This window comes from Eublepharis macularius, chromosome 19 (genome assembly GCF_028583425.1).
Source record: "Eublepharis macularius isolate TG4126 chromosome 19, MPM_Emac_v1.0, whole genome shotgun sequence".
In the NCBI taxonomy this organism is placed as follows: Eukaryota; Metazoa; Chordata; class Lepidosauria; order Squamata; family Eublepharidae; genus Eublepharis; species Eublepharis macularius.
Window position 1 is genome coordinate 10,116,644 of NC_072808.1, and position 19,791 is coordinate 10,136,434.

Genomic DNA, 19,791 nt, shown 5'->3' on the forward strand with positions numbered 1-19,791 from the left:
TCCAGAGCTTTTCTCAAGAGCCTGTTTTTCCACCAGACTGGAATGGCAACTGAAGGTCAGCCCTTCAGCCAAGATGTGTTTCAGTCGGTGTCGGTACCCCCAAGCAAAACTCTGGGCTGCCTGCTCCAGCCAAGTCTGTCCTGGGCGTGCGTATAACATCTGGCTCCACTATTACACCACAAGTGGCTGAACAATGTACCAGAGAAGCAGGGTGTGTCCCAATTGCAAGAACACAGGGGTGTGAATAGGATCTGCCTTGCTTTGCCTTATGAAGCTTCTCGGAGCTTTAGGTTTGCATTCTTTTTACATACGTCTACCTCCTTCTTCCTTGGATTGGCTTCAGTTGCTATAAGTTACAGCATTGATTTCCAAGTGTTTTAGAAAGGGGGATTGACCAGTAAGAGCCGAAACGGACGAGACGCCTGATGGGTGGAAAACGTGTCAGTTTCCCACAAGGTTCCCCGGGAAGTGTAGTGAGAAAGACGAGAATCCCTCTTCTCTCTGGCAAAGATTATTTCTCTAGGTGTCTCGTCTTGGAGTAGTTGTAGAGGAGCAAGGGGAGCACGCTGGCAGCGTCGAGAGGGAGCCGAGCAGACTAGATGAGATGCCTAGAGAAGGAACCTCTGCCAGGAGAAGTGGGATTCTCTCCCTCTTCTTCCTGGCAGAGGTTCTTTCTCACTACACTTCCCGTGGAACCTTGTGGGAAACTGACACGTGTCCTCCACCCGTCCGGTGTCTCGTCTGTTTTGGCTCTAAGATAAACCCAGGTGCATACTTCAGCTGATTTGTAGACAAGTTCTGAGTAGGAAGGAGAAAGTAGCACCGGACCATGTGCGATCCGCACCGGTACATCAGTCAGGATTTTTTTCTGAGATCCTTCCCAGTTTGCTTGTTCCTTTTTCTTGGATAGTTCAGTGTGTTGACAATGAATCTGCTTTGTTTATCAGAGTTGGCATTGATGTAATAGTTAGCGTGTCAGACTGAGTTCCAGGAGACCCAGGACTGAATCCCCATTCTGCCATGGGAGCTTGCTCTGGGTCTTTGGGCCTGTAACTTGGCCTAACCTACCTTGCAGGGTGGTTGTTTTGAGGAGACGTTCCTCCCATAGAAGAAAAGTAAACTATAAATACATTATTTAAAAATTCTGATATGTCCTTCCTGCCCGACACGACTCCTTGCTTTTGTCAACTTGTTCATCAGCAATAGCTGAAGGACAAATGTCACACTGTAGATAACAGTAGGAAGCCAAGGCAACAACCCCTATGGAGAGGTAAAATTGAAGAACTTGAAGTGGGAGAACTTGAGTCAAAACCTGAGTTAGGTGTAACATTTCTTGAGCAGGTTATGTTGCTTATGTATAAAATGAGAATATTCTATTTTTAAAAAAAATTATTAGGTGAGAATATTAATACATACAACTTTCAAATAACGTCTCAATATCATTTCCCCCCACCCTTTCCCTCCCCCCCATTTTCAGGACTTCCAACAGCTTTCCAACCCTATATCTTAATCTATTCCTAATCTATCCCCTTTTTCTGTAACTCATTATATCATGTTTACATTCTGCTTTGTTAAACTAAGCCTTATCTGTTAGTTTCAGATCTATTATTATTAACTTAAAATCTATTATCTATTACTGTCTGTTAACTTCAAATATGTTTAAATTTAAGCTAACAATTAAATAAAATATCTACTTTATTAATTTTACCAATATTTATTAACTCCAAATTCACTTAAATTTAGGCTAACAATGAGCTAATACTTCACTTCATATGGTAAAGATTCTGTCTCTTCCAATAAAATAAAAAAACCCATTCTAATAATTTTCAAATTGCCATAATTCCCCTTTCACGTCCCACTTCTTTTCTAAATATGTTTTCAATCTTCGTATAAAATTAGAATATTCAACAGCTCCAGACGTATTTTATTTAACTTCTATCCTATTTAACCTCTTTGTTACCCTTCACATTCTCCTGCTTTATTCTGATCAGCATTGTTATATTTCAGTTCAGTTTTATCCCTTTGAGCTGAAGCAAGCATTACTGACACGTCGCCCTATTGCATGTGGAAGTTGCTACACTACATTTTCAAATGGCAGTATTCCCAGCTCTCTCCTTTCCCTCCTCTTGTCTCTGCACTTCATATTTTAAATCCGCTTGCCTCATGGAGGATGCTACCTGGCTGGTATTACCATGGAGATACTCCTTGTGTACACAGCCCTGAATCTCAGCCATAAATCTTTCTAAAGGGTTCTCTGTAACTGAAAACCAAGCAGATCTCATTCCTGAAAGGAAAGTCGATAGTATGAAGGTAACAAATTATACACCAGCTTGGAGCCAGTTTTAGCCTCCCTCCGATTGTGTATACTTGCTTCCACTGACCACAAAATGGCCTTCGCTGGGATGAGACTTGGTATGTATTAAAGCAGGAATCTTTCCCAGCCCTCCCTTTTGAGTTTGCTCTGCCTCAGTGTGGAATGTGCTACCAGTTTTAAGTTCTTTCAGTGGCTGTTGGCTGATCGAGGGAGTTCATGGAACCAGGCCCAGATCTGCTTATCTAGGAGGTCCACCTATTTGTCTTGGACTCCATTTTGCTTGGTCAGTGCGTTCTTGGCCTTCCTCTGCTGGAAACATCCTTGTCGTAAGAAGTGGTTTGAAGTATGTCCCATCAGGAAGGGCTTGGGATGGAATTTCTCTTTTCATAATTCTGAGTCTGCCTGTGATTTTAATGTGTTTCAGTGGAGGGGCAGCTTTGGGCTAAATAGAACTCTGGCCGCTGGCTAGCAGAATTATTTTCCTCTGCTCCCATAGTCAGCCAGGATAGTAGAAATGCAGCATCCATATTGTTTTTTTAAATTAGTTTTTATTTTTATTGTAGAAAAGTTATAAGAGCAAAGAAGGAAAGTTAAGCATAACAAAAACAACTACAAAGAGCCAACAGTGGCCTACGTACCAAGTAAAAAAACAGTAAAAAGCATAATAAGCATATTATTGATCTATTACCTACAACACTTCCTCCTTTAGTATCCATCAGCTTGTGGTCTAATTAACGTCTTTTTTCTATGTCTCATCTTCTTAATATCCCAGATCCTTATTCTTAAAAATCAAAACCACAAATCGTTAATTCATTTTCTTTGTCTCTCACAGATAGTCCTAGATCTAGAGGAGTTATCCAGCGGAGATAGTCCATAAAGGGTTTCGATTTTGCCATGAATATAGAGAGTGTTTTGTGTCTGATTAATGCTCAGGTCCCATAGGCAGCCAGGATAGTAGAAATGCAACATCCGTAGTCTGGAGTGGTGTACTACTGGTCACCAGTTGCTGCAAACAAACGGGAGGGGATGGCTAGTGGTTAGAGTGTTAGACTAGGATCTCGGCAAGCCAGGTTCGAATCCCTACTCCTCCGTGGAAACTTGCCGGATTTCCTTGGGCCAGCCACTCTCGGCCTAATCTGCCTCATAGGGTTGTCGTCAGCATTGTTTATTTTTTTTATCCTCCACTTTGTGGAGTTTTCGCCTTACTCCCACGTATTACCCTTTGTATTGGTTATTTTTTTATCCTGCCAGTTGTCCAAGGAATTTGGAGTAGGTTATATACTTTTTTTCCCTCCACCAACCTTGTGAAGTATGTTAGGCTGAGAGACAGCGACTGACCCAAGGTCTCCCTGTGAGCCTCATGGCATATTGGGGGATTTGCACTGAGGAGATCTGGGTTCGAATCCCCTAGTCCATCACTCGAACTGTACCACACATTCTGACTTATTGGGGTGCTGAGTCATCATCTAATAGTGACCATTCCATTGAAGTCCAAGAGAAGGCACAGGGAGAATATAGAATTATATATATATGGTAAGGGGAAAAAAACCTTTCCCAATATCAGTGAAACACCAGAACCATGGCTTTTTTACTCTGGCTTTGAGCTGATAGTGGGCGTTGCGTTAGGATGAGACATGCTCAGATCACAGAAGTGACTTCTGGGTGTTTAGTTTATTGTGTGAAACAGCGCTCGAGGCAAAATGTTGCCGTCTCGAAGATTCCCAGATCAGAGTTGCTTATCCTATGTTACACCCAACCAAGTAGGGCAAGAACATGAGAATCCTTCCAAGATCTAGAGGCGTTAGCTGTGTGTTAGTTAGTAGTCGCAAAATAGTAGAGTCCAGTAGCAACTTTAAGACTAACCAGCTTTATTGTAGCATAAGCTTTCGAGAACCACAGCTCTCTTTGTCAGATGCATCTGACTTTTTTTTTTGTAAAATTTTTATTGGGTTAGAACATTAATATTTTTACATTACATTGCATTCAATTATCCCCTAATTTTTCGTTTCTAACCCCCTCCCTTTCCCCCCCTTTTGTTGACTTCCAACAGCTTTCCCACCCTCTGTCCCTTTTCCCTTACTTCTATTAATTTCCTCTATCTAAAACAAATATATATTCTCCATTATATTAAGCAGTACATCTTTAACTCTTTTACTTACTAAACATCCAAACTATACTTCTTTAGATAAACAATTTATCCCATTTTCCAGTTTTGAATATTTCTGTATGTCATAAACCATAAAAATTTCCCACATTTAAATCAAACAATTTGATTTGTTCTCTCTATATTAATCATTTCTTCTTTTTATAGTATTTCTATATAACTCATCACATAGTCAGTCATTTTAACTCTTCTATACATTCAGTTTGGTGCATATAAGTCTTATCAAGTAAAAAAAAATATTGTTAATTACTCAATCCTCATGTTTAAACCGTTAATTATTCTCTATCAATATTCTATCAATTAACCTTTACATATATATATATATCTCAATCAATTAATTAATCTAACTGCTTATAAATTCACATTTCTCTTCCTCCCCCGGTAAAGTCACCCCTCTCTTTTATACTTTTATTGTACTTCAGTAGTTCTCAAACTGCCACAGTTTTCCTCCCACCTCCCACTTCTTCTCCAGATATTGTTTCAGCTTCTCCCAGTCTGTGTTAAACTGCCCTGAGTCCAGATCTCTCAGTTTTCTTGTCATCTTGTCCATTTCAGCCATATACAGCAATTTGTAGATCCAATCTTCAATAGTTGGCACTTCTTGTACTTTCCATTTCTGCGCATACAAAAGTCTAGCTGCTGCAGTCATATAAAATATCAACGTCCTGTGGTGGGCTGGGATTCCCTCCATTCCCAAGTTTAGCAGCAGGAGTTCTGGGTTCTTATTTATTTGAAACTGTAAAATTTCACTCATTTCTCTTATTATTTCCCCCCAGAACTGCCTAGCTACCTCACACGACCACCACATATGATAGAGGGAGCCCTCATGCTTTCTACATTTCCAGCATTTATTAGAAGTGTTCAAGTTTCCTAGCGCAATCTTCTTTGGTGTCATGTACCAACGATAGATCATTTTGAAAATGTTCTCTTTAATATTAATACATGTCGTTGTCTTCATTGTAGTTTTCCACAAGTATTCCCATGCCTCCATTGTTATTTCTTTATTAAAATTTATAGCCCATTTCACCATTTGTGTTTTAACTGTCTCATCCTCGGTATACCATTTCAACAGTACTTGGTATACCTTGGATATTCTTTTCTTGTCCTCTTTAAAAAGGGTCTGCTCTAGTTCCGAATTCTCTGTTCGTATACCTCCCTTTACAGAGTCCGAGTTATACAAATCTCTGATCTGTCTATACTGGAACCAATCGTAGTTCGGTGATAGTTCCTCTTGCGTCTTTATTCTAAGTTTAGACACTTCAGTTTTAGTTATTTCTTTGTACGTTAAACATTGTTGTTCATTATCAACAGCTCTCGGATCTATCACCTCGTATGGAACCACCCACAAAGGGGTTCCTTCTTGTAGGTAAATTCTGTACTTCTTCCAGATTGTATATAAACTTCTCCTTACAAAATGATGCAGGAACATCGAGTTGACCTTTACTTTGTCATGCCATAGGTATGCGTGCCATCCAAAAATTTTTTTATATCCCTCTAGGGCTAATAGTTTCTTATTCCTTAATGTCATCCACTCTTTTAACCAAACTAGGCAGATTGCATCATGGTAAAGTCTCAGGTTGGGCAGTTGCATTCCGCCTCTTTCCTTTGCATCTTGTAGAACTTTTACTTTCACTCGAGGCTTCTTGCCTGCCCAAACAAAATCTGATATTTTCCTCTGCCATTTTTCAAATTGTTTAGAGTCTCTGATGATTGGTATTGTCTGTAGCAAAAACATTACTCTTGGTAACACATTCATCTTAACTGCTGCAATCCTGCCCAACCATGACAAATTCAGTCTATTCCATTTGATCAAGTCTCTCTCTATCTGAGTCCATAATTTTTCATAATTATTCTTGAACAAATCTATATTTTTTGCAGTCAGCTCAACTCCCAAATATTTCACCTTACTAGTTACTTCACAGTCCGTTGTTTCCATTAACAATTGTTGTTTCTGCTTAGTCATGTTTTTACATAATATCTTTGACTTCTTTTTGTTAATGAAGAAACCTGCCAAGTCACCAAACTCCTTGATCTTGTCTATCACTTTTGGCATGTTCTCCAATGGATCTTCTACAATTAACATTATGTCATCTGCAAATGCTCTAACCTTGTATGAATAGTCCTTTATTTTTATTCCTCGTATTTCCTCGTCTTGTCGTATTTGTATCATCAGAATCTCCAATACTAAAATGAACAACAATGGAGATAACGGGCAACCTTGTCTTGTTCCTTTACTAATCGTCAATTTCTTGGTCAGTTCATCATTCACTACAATTGCTGCAGTGGTCTCTATAAATTTCTTTAATTGCTCTGATGAATCTTTCTCCCAATTGTAGCTTTTCCATAGTGGCAAACAAAAAATCCCAGTTTAAATTGTCAAACGCTTTTTCAGCGTCTACAAAGAAGAAACCAACCTCTTTGTCACAACGCTTATCATAATATTCAATAGCATTGATCACTGTCCTTAAATTGTCTCTTATTTGTCTGTCTGGCAAAAAGCCTGCTTGTTCCTCCTCTATGACTTCCGAGAGCCACCCCTTCAGTCTCTCCGCCAATATCTTCGTAAAAATTTTATAATCATTGTTAAGTAGTGATATAGGTCTGTAATTTTTCACGTTAGTCAAATCTTGGCCCTCTTTTGGGATCAATGATATATTCGCTTCGCTCCAAGTGTCTGGAATTCTTTGATCCCTAAAAACTCCGTTCATCACCTCTTTTAGGAATGGTGCCAGTTCGTTGGCCATTGTCTTATAAAATTTAGCCGTAAGTCCATCTGGCCCTGGCGCCTTTCCTAGATTTGCAGATTGTATTGCCTTACTTATTTCCTCATCAGTTACTTCACTATTCAACTTATTTCTCCAAGCTTCCGAGATCTCTGGAAGTTTGGTTTTCTCCAAATATGATGCTATTGATTCTTTGGTTACTTCTTTTTTATTATACAGCTTAGCATAAAATTTATAAAAGGCTCTACTAATGGTAGTCTGCTCCAGGTACGTTTTATTTTCTTCACAGATTTTATTTATTATTTTCTTTTCCCTTTTCTTCTTCAATTGCCATGCCAAATATTTCCCAGGTTTATTAGCACCCTCAAAAGCTTTTTGATTCAGTCTTTTAAGGTTCCACTCCAATTCTTTATTACTCATTGCTGTTAACTGTTCTTGAAGAATTTTAATTTACTGATGTATTTTCTTTTTCCCTGGTCTCTTTTTTAACTGTATTTCTTTGGCCTTTATTTTCTCCTCAATCTCTTGTCTTTTCTCCTCTTTCTTTTTCCTTGCTCTGCCATTTAAGTCCATTAGTATGCCCCTTACAACCGCCTTGTACGCGTCCCAAACTTTACTGGTTGGTACTTCTTTATTCACGTTATATTGTATAAAAAACTTTGTCTCTCTTCTCAATATTTCCATATTTTCACTTTCCTGTAGCAAGTCCTCATTTATTCTCCAGGCTTTCCTTTTTCTCCTTTTTCCAAATTTCCACATAATTGGATTGTGATCTGAGCCTACCATCGGCATTATTTCTACCTCCTTAGTCCATAACGCTAAGTCCTTTGAGGCCCAGATCATATCAATTCTTGATAATGTAAGATGCCTTGCAGAATAAAAAGTAAACTGTTTGGTTTTAGGATACTCTCTCCTCCATACATCTTCGAGAGTCTCTTGTTGAATCAACTCAAAAAAAAGCTTTGGCAATAGTCCTCTTTTCTTTTGTGTTGTTGTAGTCTTTTTATCTAGTTCCAAATCTGTCACTCCATTAAAATCTCCAGCAAGAATTATCTGGTCATATACAAGATCGTCTAAATGCTTCCTTAAATCCTCAAAGAAGCTTTCCTTTGCACCGTTAGGTGCATAAAGTCCGACTACCAACACTCTCTTTAAATTCCAATTACATTCCACCGCTACAAATCTAGCTTCCACATCTCTCATAACAAATTTTGGCTGCAGCTCCTCTTTTATGTACAACACCACTCCTCTTTTTTTCTTGTTAGAGGCCGCTACAAATTCTTTGCCCAATTTTCCAGATTTTAAATATTTTACATCCTGTTTTCTAATATGGGTCTCCTGCAAACAAACAATATCACATTTTTGTTTTAGTAGCCAATGAAAAATATTTTTCCTCTTATTCGGTGAGTTTAGTCCATTTACATTCCAAGATAATACATTACACTCCATATTCATGGTTTTGTTGGTAAGTCTTTTTCATTGTCCTTGATAAATCTCTCCATCTCCCGCTCAGATCTGATGCGTTTTTTTGCCCCTCCAAACTCAAAGGACACTCCTTCCGGTAACTCCCATCTGTATCTGATATTCATGTCCTTCAAAGTTTGAATTAGCACTCTATATTTTTTCCTGTCCAGTAACACTGGTCTGGGCAGTTCCTTCATTATGATAATCGTCTTGCCATCAATCTCCAATGGATCTTGAAATTGTTTTGTCACAATCCTCTCTTTCATGTTTCTAGTTGTAAACTGCACAATCACATCCCTTGGTAGTTTCCTCTGGGTTGCAATTCTCGAGTTCACACGGTACGCCACATCTAGGATAGCCACAATTTCCTCCTCCTCCTTCCCCAGGTAATCAGCCAACACCTCAGTCATCTGTTCTTGCGCTGACTTCCCTTCCACTTCTGGCAGACCACGAAAACGAAGCTGCTTCTCCATGTGTTTAGTTTCTGCAACTGACATCCTCCCCTTCACCAGTCTCATCTCTGTTTGTTGCGTTTCTATTAAATTCTCCATCGCGTCTTCTACTGTTTTAACTCTCTGCTGCGTTCCTTGTAATTCACTACTAATCGTTTCCACGCCTTTTTTCACTTCTGACAGCTCCGACTTTACTGTCTGTGTAACTTCTTTGACCTCTTTAATAAGCTCCAATTTCGTGTCCTTAAGTTCTTTCATCATGTCTATAAGCTTTTTGTCCAAATTTTCTATTGCCGATTGCCACTCTTTTTTCGACATCGTGGGGCTTGCTTTAGCTCGCTCCCACGAATCTGCTCTCTTCCTTAGCTCCGTGGCGTATGTTTAAACGTTTTCCTTTTTTTCAAATGTCCCAATCTTTGCCAAAATTAATTTTTTGTATCCAAAATGTCGGGCGTCTTTTCTCTATGGTTTCTCTATGTTATTGTAATCCAAGATGGCCTACTTCCTCTTCCGCTGAAGCCGCGACCCTTCCCTTTTCAAAAATGGCGATTCCCTACTTCCTGTCCGTCGGCAAGGGCCGCTTCCCTCCAGCCACTCTATTGTTGTTACGCACTTCCTGTCTCCCGTCTTCCCACAGCAGGTCTCGCGATGGTGTCTTTTTCCCACAGCTCCAAAACCACAGGTATTCAAAACAATAGTCCGATTTTTGCAATAACTTCTTTAAATTTAGTCTCTTTTAAAATACAACTCCTGCCGAGTCTTCACCTCCTTTTCACTAGTCTGTTGCAGTTTAAAAATCTACTTTCTTTCCTCTCTGTTTTTATCAATCTGTCCCGTTTCAAGAGATAGCGATCTTTACCTTCTCTTCAACTTTCTCGGGTTGTAATCGCTGTTTCGATCTTAAATTCTCCTCTCGACTTCCCTCCCCGATCGAAGCTTGGGTATGTAGGTCTTATGCCAGCCGAATTGGCCCCAGAACTGCCGCAGAGATTATAGCCGACCCGTCCCAAGGTGGGACCTCAAGGATTGGGGGGGAGACTCCTTGAGTAGAGCCCCCCCTCATCCGAGATCTAGCTCACCCTAGGGTCTTGAGCGTTCTTTGCCTGCTCCCCGCCTGAGAGCAGTCGGCCGCGGGTTATTTTCACCCCTCCGGCCGGTTAAAACGGCAGTCCGGTCAGCTCCGCAAATGGAGCTGCGTTAGACCTCCATGAATCCCAAACCGGAAGTCCAGATGCATCTGACTTTGATGCATCTGACGAAGAGTGTTGTGGTTGGTTGTTGGGGGTTTTCCGGGCTGTATTGCCGTGGTCTTGGCATTGTAGTTCCTGACGTTTCGCCAGCAGCTGTGGCTGGCATCTTCAGAGGTGTAGCACCAAAAGACAGAGATCTCTCAGTGCCACAGTGTGGAAAAGATGTAGGTCATTTGTATCTACTCAGGAGGGGTGGGGTTGAGCTGAGTCATTCTGTAAGAGTTTCCCAGGGTGTGGAATGCTAATGGCGGGAGGCTTCACTGTATCCTGAGGCGGTTCTTTTGCATATGGATTGGTGCTTGATGTGCTAATCTTCTCTGCAGGGCTATTGTCGGGTGTGGAGTGTTTTGTTGGCCTGGTGTTTTTCAGAACTGGAGCCCATGCTCTGTTCATTCTTAAGGTTTCTTCTTTCCTGTTGAAGTTTTGCTTATGCTTGTGAATTTCAATGGCTTCCCTGTGCAGTCTGACAAAGTAGTTGGAAGTGTTGTCCAGTATTTTGGTGTCCTGGAATAAGATACTGTGCCCTGTTTGAGTTAGGCTATGTTCAGCCACTGCTGATTTTTCAGGCTGTCCAAGTCTGCAGTGTCTTTCATGTTCTTTTATTCTTGTCTGGATGCTACGCTTTGTGGTCCCGATGTAAACTTGTCCACAGCTGCAGGGTATACGGTATACTCCTGCAGAGGTGAGGGGGTCTCTGCTGTCTTTTGCTGATCGTAGCATCTGTTGTATTTTTCGGGTGGGTCTGAATACTGCTTGAAGGTTGTGCTTTTTCATAAGCTTTCCCATCTGATCAGTAATTCCTTTGATATATGGCAAAAACACTTTTCCTGTAGGTGACTGTTTTTCCTTGGTTGTTTGATTCATCCTGGGTTTGATTGCTCTTCGGATTTCATTTCTGGAGTAGCCATTTGCCTGAAGTGCGTGGTTTAGATGATTAATTTCCTCATTGAGAAAGCGCGGCTCACATATCCGTCTTGCACGATCCACTAATGTTTTCATTATGCCTCTTTTCTGTCGGGGGTGGTGATTGGAGTTTTTGTGTAAGTACCGATCAGTATGAGTTGGTTTCCTGTAGACCTTGTGACCTAACTGAAAGTTTGCTTTGCGGATGACCAAGGTATCCAGGAATGAGAGTTTTCCCTCACTTTCTTTCTCCATTGTGAATTGTATGTTCAGGTGGATGTTGTTGAGATGATTCAAAAACTCCATCAATTCTTCCTCCCCATGGCTCCAAATGATGAATGTATCATCCACAAACCGGAACCATACACTGGGTTTGTGGGGTGCTGATTCTAGAGCTGTTTTTTCAAAATGTTCCATGTAGAAGTTTGCTATAACTGGGCTGAGTGGGCTCCCCATGGCCACCCCATCCATCTGTTCATAGAATTCGTTGTCCCATTGGAAGTAACTGGTTGTCAGACAATGATGGAATAAGGCTGTTACATCCTCTGGGAAAATCTGATTAATCAGTGCAATAGTGTCTTTTACTGGAACCTTGGTAAACAGGGATACGACATCAAAACTGACAAGTATGTCTTGTGGATTGAGTTTCAGAGAACTGATTTTGTTGATGAAATCTGCTGAATCTTTGATGTAAAACCTTTTGGTGCTACACCTCTGAAGATGCCAGCCACAGCTGCTGGCGAAACGTCAGGAACTACAATGCCAAGACCACGGCAATACAGCCCGGAAAACCCCCAACAACCATCGTTCTCCGGCCGTGAAAGCCTTCGACAATACAGTGTTGTGGTTCTTGAAAGCTTATGCTACAATAAAATGGTTAGTCTTAAAGGTGCTACTGGACTCTTTACTAGCATCCTTCCAAGGCATCTTTTCTCTCCTTTGATACCCATGCCAGTTTCACCCACATAAACTTTCTCTTCTCTCTCCCCCGCCCCACCCTAGTTTGATGAAAAATAAAAAGCATAGCTTGCATTCTTCTTTGGGATAACTTAATATTTTGTTTATTAAAGGCCCCCTCTTCAAAGGCCGGGTGTGGGTTTTGCGCACGTTGGCAGAGTGGGAGGCAGGCCTGGATTTGCCACGTGTTTCTCGGAAGTTGTTGTTTGTCTATTTTCGGTAAAGGCTGGCTGCCTTGGAATTTTGAATGTCTGAGTTGTAGATGCCCGAGGCGGTCTTATTTCACATGGTCACCATCCTGTAGAACTGGATGTCTTTCTTTTTTTTCCTTATCCAACTTTCACATTTTCATTTGATGTGCTCAGTGGGCCAAGTTATTTTCTTCAGCTAGAGATTTTCATTATGGTGTAAGTACTTGGATTTTTTTGTTGCCATGTATTGCTGTTAACAACCCTCCCCTCCTACCTAATACAAAACTTTCACTTCAGTAAGTTTCAGTTTTCTAGGGGCTGCTCTAGCTAGGCCTTGAGCTTGTCCATTTGGTTGCTGTGGCAACTGCCACTTCTACCATACTTGCTACCTATTTTTTAGTGTGGTACCTGTGCCTTTAACAGCACATGACTGGCAGAAGAAATCAACATGTGCAGTTTTTCATGAGATATAGATTGGATGGTGGGGGGACATTTACCTGTTGAATTTTTGCATGTTAGACTGTTGAGAAAGGCATAGCATCTTCACTTCTTGGTTAGATGTGTTAGAATTAGAATCATAGAACAGAATCATAGGGTTGGAAGGGATCACTAGGGGGTCATCTAGTCCAACCCCCTGCACAGTGCAGGAAATTCACAACTACCTCCCCACACCCCCAGTGACCCCTGCTCCATGTCCAGAAGATGGCAAAACCTATTGTATAGGTTTCCAAGAGAAATCCCTAAATTTTGTGCCAGAAAAACAGTCAACCTGAACCAATAATGCAAATTCCTTTTTCTCTTGCTGATTTCATGTAGCTTCTGGTAATCGTAAGAGAGGGTACTATACTAGGCTGCTCACCTATTTATTCCTCCAGGTTCTCATTAGACACTGCCCATGTATTTTCAAATTTGTCTTCAAAATAATACAGGCTAATAATAATAATAATAATAATAATAATAATAATAATAATAATAATAATAATAATAATACAGGCTACTATTTTGGGGGGGAGGGTAAATGAAAGCTGAGATTTTCAAGATGCCTAATTCTGTGCCTGGTATTTTTTTTTAAAGATTTTATTTAAAAAGAAAAGATATAACAATAGAAAGTGCACAAAAACTTATACAGGCACTACCTTTAAAATTAGATTAAACTAATAGAAAGATCCATTCCGAGTATGTAACAGCACAACTAAATTGTGTGTATAATAGTTTTCATTCCCTCTCCTTAGTTGCTTATACCCAAACTTTAGCATCAACAATTTTTATTAATCATTTCTGACGTCCCCCCATAGGTCAGTAATGACTCGGTGCTTGCACAGGGGACTACCTTTACCTCCTGTGTTTTATCTTTTTATCTTTGTATCAAGTTATCTTAATTTATCTTAGTTTTAACTTAAATAATCAAAGAAATCTTTCCAATTTTTTGCCCAGTATTAAACATCTGCAAGGATACATTTCCCTTAGCAACCTAATCTCCAATCATCTCTGTATGTAAAGATTTTTTCCCCCTGTGAAACATTTGGTACCTATATAATTTATTTATTTATATTTTATTTATTTATATTTCAATTTATATACCACCCATCCCCAGGGCTTTTTTTCTGGGAAAAGAGGTGATGGAACTCAGTGGTGGAACTCAGGACCACACAATGATGTTACTTTGGGTCAGCTGGAATAAGAGGGGAGTTTTTTAAAGTTTAAATCACCCTGGGTGAAAATGGTCGCATGGCTGGTGGCCCCACCCCCTGATCTCCAGACAGAGGGGAGTTTCGATTGCCCTCCACACTGCTGGAACGGCTGCTGGAGTGGCGCGGAGGGCACTCTAAACTCCCCTCTGTCTGGAGATCAGGGGGCGGGGCCACCAGCCATGTGACCATTTTCAAGAGGTGCCGGAACTCCATTCCACCACGTTCCTGCTGAAAAAAAGCCCTGTAAGACCCTATTTGGCAGGCTTCAGAGGGGTGATCTAAATCCACTTCACATAACCTGTTTGGTGACTGAGGTTTACTGGTGAGGAGCGCTATGGAGACATATGTGCATGATGTCTGCGTCAAAAGTGACATGACATCAGCTCTTCAGAAGGGTGTGTCGTACCGGAATGGAGTTGGAGCTCTGGATGTGTGTCTGATGTGTTTGCAAGATTAGCTGACTGTAGGCAAATCCTGCTGTCAGGGCACCTCCGTGGATACCTTGTCGATCCCCTGAAGGCACAGGGTGCGGCTTCCCATTAAAGACCTTTTGTACCCTTGATGACTTAGAATTTTCGAAAGGCCTGTCATTAAAAAGGGATTCTGTGTGTTGATTTGTATTTAAAGGTGGAACTGGCAAGTGAGTCATCAACAGCAGTGCTGCCCTGGGGCTGGGTAAAAACACTTTGCGTGTCTCCAAAAGGGACTCTTGGGTGTGTGTGTCTGTCTGTGAGTGCTGGCAGATCAACTTACTGATTTGCACCTTCGGCCAACCCTTCTATTAACCAGGGTGAAGGTAACCTGCCTCTGCAGGGCAAATTCTTGGGGAACTATTCATGTTAGACGGTAAAGTCGCTTGATATCGGATAGGCGTTGTATGTATTGTAATTGGTGGTGGTTCATATTTACCCTTGGGCTTTTGGGGAGGAGGGGGGTTAAAGAGTTTTTTAAAAAAATTCCATTTGAAATGTGCTGGAGGAGAGTTCTGTGGATACCATAGATGACCAAAAAGTCAAAATAAGTGGGTTCGAGATCGAATCAAGCCTCCCTAGAAGCTGAAATGGCAAACTTGAGGCTATCGTACTTTGGTCACATCATGAGAAGACAAAACTCTCTGGAAAAGACAATAATGCTAGGAAAAGTGGAAGGCAGTAGGGAAAGAGGAAGACCCAAAACGAGATGGCTGGACTCAATAAAAGAAAGCCACATCCTCCAGTTTATAAGACCTAAGCAAGTCAGTTAATGATAGGACATTTGGAGCAGGATCTGTAGTGGCAGCATAGACATTTTTTGTAACTGTGGGCCAAGCTACACATGACGAATGACACTTGAACGGCAAGTGGATTGAGTGGAGGGCAAGTGAACAGGGAGAAATACACTTGCTGTTCAAGTGTCATTCGTCATGTGTAGCTTGGCCCTGTTTCTCACCCCTGTACCTTATTGGTTCCCAGGTGCTCTTCAAACTGCCTGTATGCAGTTCTTGGTTATCTTCTATCTAGGCAGACTTGCTGAGCTTTGGCAATAGAAATGAGCTGCCCAGTTGAACCTATGAACCCTTTTGGAGTTTTGAGAAAGAGTCATGGATGTTACCACAAAATGGCTGCCATGGGAGGTCGGACCCCTCAGAAAATGGCTGCCATGAAGAATGTCCCAAGCCAAGCATCCTTCTATGATAAAGGCAGCTATTTCTGTATGGGCTTTCCCTGCAGCTCCAAAGATGATGCGTCTTGGGGTCTTCTAAAGATCCTCCTGCTTCAGCGTGGTGGAGGAAAGCCAGGACTGGCTTGGTGTTGCCAGGATTGACCAAAAAGCTCTTGATGTGTACCTGAAAGTTTAAAATGGCCAAACTGGCTAATGGTTTGACGAGTTCTTGATTTGGGGAGAGAAGGACGCAGCTCTGTCAACATGAATGAATTGCACACCTAATCTTTCCATCTGAATTCAGAGACATCTTGGTGATGTCCATTAATACAATATGGACAATGAAGAAGGAAAGGGCAGAATGGGAAAGTAGCTTCAACATCAGTACCAAACTGAAAATAGGCTCTTTGGCTTGGATCTAGAGCAGCATTTCTGTGGGTGAAAGACCTGCCCCGGGAGTGCAACATCCTTATTTCTCCACTGCAGGCCAAAATGCCCTATAATAACAATAACATGCTGCTCCTGGGAAGAAAGAGGGCGCCTACGAGCTGCTTTTGGGGCTGCAGTGGTGGCGGTGGTGAGAAATCCTTCTACCTACTGAAATGGAGCACTTGATCCAAGGCCCCCATCCCTCTTGTCTCATTTATCACCCCCCCCAACCCTTCCCCACTTGCTGCCCCAATGTGCCATTTGTTGGCCAGTTTTTTGTAAAAATGGAACCGGAAAATCGAACTTCAAATGCATAATTAGTATTTACGTTTTTAAAAAAACCCGAAACTTGTTCAAGAACTTCCTTCTGGAATAGATCCTTGTCAGGGCAGTGTCGCTGCTTGTGCCGGCTGCTTCCTGTTCCAACTGTTGGCGTTGCGTTTAGATGGATGAGCATTTCTCAGAATTCAGTGGGAACTCAGTGAAGCCAGTGGAAAGGGTCAGCGGTTTTGCATTTTTTCCACAAAGCTGCAGAATCTAGATTGGTTCAATATGTGGCCACGCTCAAAGTATGTTTACTTACACACGCATACACACACTTTGGACTAAGATTCTCTATGGAAATTACACCGTCTTTTGCAGAATATGTTTACCACCAGTCTTTTGTTGGAATCACTGCTGTAGATTTCCCCGTTTGGTGTTTAATATTGGTAATACAATGTTTAGCAGGTCACTTCACCTTCCGCAGATTTTATGCATACTTTCAAATCTAAGAACAGGCCTAGCTTAGGGACGGTTTTCCTTTAGTTGGGTTTTGAGGTTTCAGTGTTGTGCCTTGTGAAATTTTGCTAGGTGTGCAAATTAAGCTGATGTGTATGAATCTGTGTGTGTACACATACATTACATATGTTGTTGAACACAACATAATTTATGTGAACACACATAAATAGGCTTAGCCCTGTCCCTGATGAATCTCTAGAAATGATCGATAAGTATTTCTGGTTACTAAACCTGATAGCCAGGAGCTCCAAGTTTACATTCAGAAGGAGTTTCTTTCTTTTTGAGCGATGATGAAATCTTGCCATTGTAGGCCAACAAAAAACACATGTTGAGTATGAAAGTGGTGCTTGTAGTCCCTGAATGATAACTTACATTTACTGCAGATGAGATTTTTCCAAATTTCTGTCCGACTCTCAGCTGATCATTTGACAACTGCAGACCTAAAATGTGAATAGGGAAGGGCTTAGAGTTTGCAAAGCCATTTATGTAGATCTTTTATGTCTTCTTAAAAAGAGATTCTGCACATTGGGCACACACAATGTGCAATAGCAGTGGCGCGAGTTTGGGAGTTTGTTGCTATTGCACACTGTTTCCAGTTTAAAGTCAATAAGATTGGCTAGCTATTGCACACTTGTGCAGTCTAGCTAGTGTTGCTCATGGCCCTCCTCCTCCTCCTATTGCTGGGCATTCTGCAGTTGCATTCTCCATTCTGTGAAATGGGCTTTATGGTACCTTTATGATAACCATCTGGAAACTTGTCTGTGTTCAGGATGCTTATCACTATTGTGAATGTGAGGGCTCTGGTTTCATGAAATGAATATTGCGGATATTTGCTGTTGTTTGCGTAAAGAATATCTGAATTTATCTAATTGAAGGCTAACAATGGATGGTGTGGCTCTCATGCCTTGCATGTGATTTCCCCTAGAGGCATTTGTTTGGCCACACTTGGAAAACACCATTCACTTCCACCAGTGTAAGTGTCGTTGCCTTACTGGAAGTGCTTTTACGCACATGCACACTGTAGAAGATATTCATGCTAAGCCTTCTTTAATGGGGAAGGGCTGTGGCTCAGTGGTAGAGCATCTGCTTGGCATGCAGAAGGTTCCAGGTTCAATCCCCGGCCTCTCCAGTTAAAGAGTAGATGATAGACCTCTGCCTAACACCCCAGAGAGCCACAGCCAGTCTGCATAGATGCTACTGACCTGGATGGGCCAGTGTTCTGATTCAGTCACTATAAGGCGTCTTCATGTGTTCACGTATTAAGAAAAATATATCCAAATGCATAGTCTGAGATTGTGTCATGATTTGTTGTCAAAGTGCATTTGGTAATGGCCCTGAGCATTTTCTGCTTCATTGAATAAAGCACTAGTGCTTTCACCAGCGCAACCGTGCTTCCCTTTTAGCAGAACAATGCTAAGTAATACATTCCAAAGATGCTTGGTAGGTTATGGGCCCAGAATGTTAGGCTAGAGGCGCTCTTGGCCCGGCTTGGTGTGATGGTTCTTGTACCTTCCTTTCTTTCACAGCTCTTGGAGTACATGGGGAAGGGGAAGAGCATCATCGATGTGGGCTTGGCACAAGCTCGGCAGCCCCTGAGCACCAGGAGTCACTACTTTGAGGTGGAGATTGTGGATCCAGGAGAGAAATGCTACATTGCACTTGGGCTCGCTCGCAAGGTAAAATCTGTGTTGGGAGAAGGGCATGAATTGATTGCTGTGCATGTGCTAATAAAGTCTTTCACATGTAGTAGCCTCTTAGGAGTGTCCCTGTACCTCTTGTGGGCTACGTGTGAATGATGCAGTTTTGTGGGTGGGGCATGTTGGGTCTTTTTGATGCATTCCATTAACCAGGAAAGTCCTTTTCTATTTGCCCCTCACGCAGGCCTGCAGTATCCTCTCCTGGCTGTGCCCAGGAAGCCAGAAGTCTGGGGTTAGAAGCTTTAGAGCCTTTGCTCTATTCAACCTTTTTCGGGCAAGAGCCTTACTGTATCCAGCTGTCTTGTAAAAAATGTGGGGGTGAAGTGGCTGCCTCACTGGATTCTACTAATGTAACGACACGTTCTGCATTGTTTAACATGTCTCATTTAATACTTGTGTTTTGTTCAGATGTCAGCTCAATTCCAAGTTTCTGCAGTTCCTAGTCCTATTATATTGCTTATTAGCTGTACCATTCTATTGATTGTGTTGACAACATTATTTAATCCACCCTGAGTCTCAGTGAGAAAAGCAGACTATAAATAACATAAATGAAATTATCTTTCACCTTGTATATGGATGATACTTTCTGGGGCGTTTGGTGTTGTGGTGTAGAGCCAGTTAGGTATAGTGGTTAAGAGCGGACGGACTCTAATCTGGAGAGCCGGGTTTGATTCCCCACTCCTCCACTTGAAGCCAGCTAGGTGACCTTGGGTCAGTCACAGCTTCTTGGAGCTCTCTCAGCCCCACCCACCTCACAGGGTGATTGTTGTGGGGATAATAATAACGTACTTTGTAAACCTCTCTGAGTGGGTGTTAAGTTGTCCTGAAGGGTGGTATACAAATCGAATGTTGTTGTTGTTATTGTTGTTGTTATCATTATTGAGAGTATTCATAGCAAGGATTTTTTATAATGCAATTGATAGTTACAGGGAAATATCACCACAGGGCAAACACTCAGTCGTTCTTCTATTTGCTTATTCTGAGTGTTCCTCTAAGTGGTGAAATTGAGAGATGACCTTAGAACAGTCATTCGTTGTATTTTGGACTGTCTCTTCATACGTTTTTCAATGTATTGGAAAATGTGCTTGAAGGTAGCATTTCTGGCATAAAAAAGCACAAGGGGAAAGAGACTATC

General features: G+C 41.5%; 1 protein-coding gene and 1 non-coding gene across 3 annotated transcripts in view; both read left to right on the forward strand.

Moving 5' to 3' along the window:
• SPRYD3 (SPRY domain containing 3) overlaps nt 1-19,791 on the forward strand; it is a 55,106-nt gene that overhangs the window by 18,904 nt on the left and 16,411 nt on the right. For both annotated transcript variants that reach the window (XM_055003957.1, XM_055003958.1), the window contains exon 7: nt 18,486-18,635. In XM_055003957.1, the coding sequence (XP_054859932.1) occupies nt 18,486-18,635 (150 nt within the window). The remainder of the gene's footprint in view (nt 1-18,485; nt 18,636-19,791) is intronic.
• TRNAA-GGC (transfer RNA alanine (anticodon GGC)) lies at nt 18,014-18,088 on the forward strand. The gene has a single exon. It is a non-coding gene; the product is annotated as a tRNA-Ala (tRNA).